This window comes from Austrofundulus limnaeus, unplaced genomic scaffold (genome assembly GCF_001266775.1).
Source record: "Austrofundulus limnaeus strain Quisiro unplaced genomic scaffold, Austrofundulus_limnaeus-1.0 Scaffold53, whole genome shotgun sequence".
NCBI classification, from domain to species: Eukaryota; Metazoa; Chordata; class Actinopteri; order Cyprinodontiformes; family Rivulidae; genus Austrofundulus; species Austrofundulus limnaeus.
The window spans coordinates 2,135,995-2,138,276 of NW_013952455.1; the positions used below are offsets into that span (position 1 = coordinate 2,135,995).

Below are 2,282 nucleotides of genomic sequence, written 5' to 3' on the forward strand. Positions count from 1 at the left end.
ACCTTTATTTATCCAGGTAAACTGTTTAAGAACCACTTCTCATTTGCAAACATGACCTGGCACTGAGTGCATTGCAACATACAAACCTACATATTCAGCCATAGTAAAGTGATTGTAAATTTTAATCGTGATTAAAATTTTTAATCAATGCCCATGCAGCACTAAAATTAGAGTTAACTCGATTAATTTCATGCCCTAATTGTAACATTATGTGATATTATTTTAGCAGTAATAATTTTAGTAATTTTTAAAATAAAAATTAATTAGATGGTGTGCTTTTATTTTTTGTTTTGAAACAGTCATACCTTGAAAATGTGTTATTTTTGCTCAAACCAACCTAAGACATAATGTCTGAAAATTCGAACAGGCCAAACTAATAATCTGTTGTACTTTCCCAGACAGACAGAGTGAATATAAAGCTTGCAGATTAATAATGTTTTTTAAATATTTCTGCAATGATGAGTTGTGGAAATGACTGATCTGGTATTGCTTCTCCTCAGGGAGAGCTCTGACCAGRAAATGACCTCAGTTTAATCTTCTCTCTGAGCAGACCAAACTTCAGCTGCAGATGTAAACCATTTCCAACAAAAGAGCTTTTAAACATGTCGTTTTTCTCCTCCCCTTCAGATRTTGAACGCTAACGACAAGGAGCTGAACCAGTGGTGCTCTCTGAAGAAGACCTGCATGTTCAGGTACAGACACAGACACACAGCTGGGGTGTTGCACCTCTTTATCTGAGATGTTTGAGCACAGATTTGTTTCCTCCTTAGGTCTGAGAGGGAGGAGCTGAATGATCTGAAGAACTATAAGATCAAGGCACAAAACTTGAAGAAGAAGAAAAAAATCCTGAACTCTGTGTATTCTGAGTGAGTATCACTCTGCACACATTAAACAATCATGAGGCGAGGAGATCCACTTTTTCACATCACAGATTTTATGGATTGTTTGTTTGGAAATGACCTTTCAGTTAGAAATCCACACAAGTCTTTGTACCTGAGRCCCCAGATCATTTCTATTGTCTTGAAACACAAAACCTTTAAACTTCCAAGTGCATAGATTTTCTTTCCTCCATGACTGTAAATCTTTCAGCTTTCTCAGTTTGTTAAAGTATTCATGTGGTCTTAATTCGCAGGGAGGATGAAGAAACTCCAAAGACTAAGCTGGGGAAGAAAGGGAGAGATCGCCTGAAGAAGGCAGAGATGACGAGCCCAGGAGCAGAGGATGTCGACGCACTTTCTAATCAGGACTCTGCAGAGAAGAAGCTCTCCAAAACTCTTCATGATGCAGTGGACAGCACAGAGGAAGAGGAGGTCCTAATTCCCAAGAAGAAGAAGAAGCTGGAGGATCAAGCCCACGTTACTGCTGAGAAGGAAACAGATGAACCTGTTGATGGGCAAAAGAAGACTGATAAACCAAAAAGGCCCAAGAAGAAGCTCAAGCCTTTGGGCCGTCGTCTCAAACCAGGACAGAGGAGGGTGAGGATAGGCGGGCGGGAGTTCAGCAGACAGAGACTGAGCGCCTATGGCCTCAACCCCAAGAGACTGTTCTTCAGACAGCTGGGCCGGCAGAGACGCAAAGATGAGAAACTGAAGCAGAAAAACAAAGAGGCGTAAAAGTTTTCACTGAGCAGCAGCATCAGAAATGACTGCAGTTTCATTATTTTATTCAGTCAGGAACATTTTTTCATTGACAATTTTCGTTGAAGTGACGAATGTTTCTGTCTAAACTATATTTGTACAGTAAATAATAAATCATTTTAAATCATCTGTGTTTATTTTCTTACGTGTATGTCATTTAATCTTTTCACTTGATCATCACCTGAATGTATGGTGAGTTATTTTCTCTCTAATCTACTTTGGTGATGTATTGTTGCTTCATACTGAAAGTACCAAGTTCCTGTACATACTGGAATATTAATACTGATATTTCATGTCTTCTATAACTCAAGTGGTAAAGCCTGGCTGTTAGTAAATGTGCATTGCTACTATTAGCTATGTCTTTAATAATATGAACCAGATTTATGCCTGGGAAAATTTATACATTTTTATTTTTGTTACATTTAACAAAACAACATTTTAAAAACATGTTTAATTGGAGTATTTACAATTCTTGTTAATATTTTACAAATATTAGAGCTTGTGTTCATTCTTTAAAGCAGACACAAAGGTTGAATTAATGTTCTTAACTACAAAATAAAAGCATTGGTTTTATTCCTTACAGCATTGGTTGGGAATTAAGTATATCCACAAATAAGTCGGGTGCTTATCTTAAGTCTTACTGTG

General features: G+C 37.3%; 1 protein-coding gene across 1 annotated transcript in view; it reads left to right on the forward strand.

Annotated features, from left to right (window-relative positions):
* LOC106517863 (protein KRI1 homolog) overlaps positions 1–1,764 on the forward strand; it is a gene marked incomplete at its 5' end in the record, with an annotated part of 3,755 nt that extends 1,991 nt beyond the window's left edge. Inside the window, 3 exon segments of the mRNA XM_014008900.1 lie at positions 628–692; positions 771–866; positions 1,133–1,764. Of these exon segments, the coding sequence (XP_013864354.1) occupies positions 628–692; positions 771–866; positions 1,133–1,613 (642 nt within the window).
* Between the last annotated feature and the right edge of the window lie 518 nt (positions 1,765–2,282).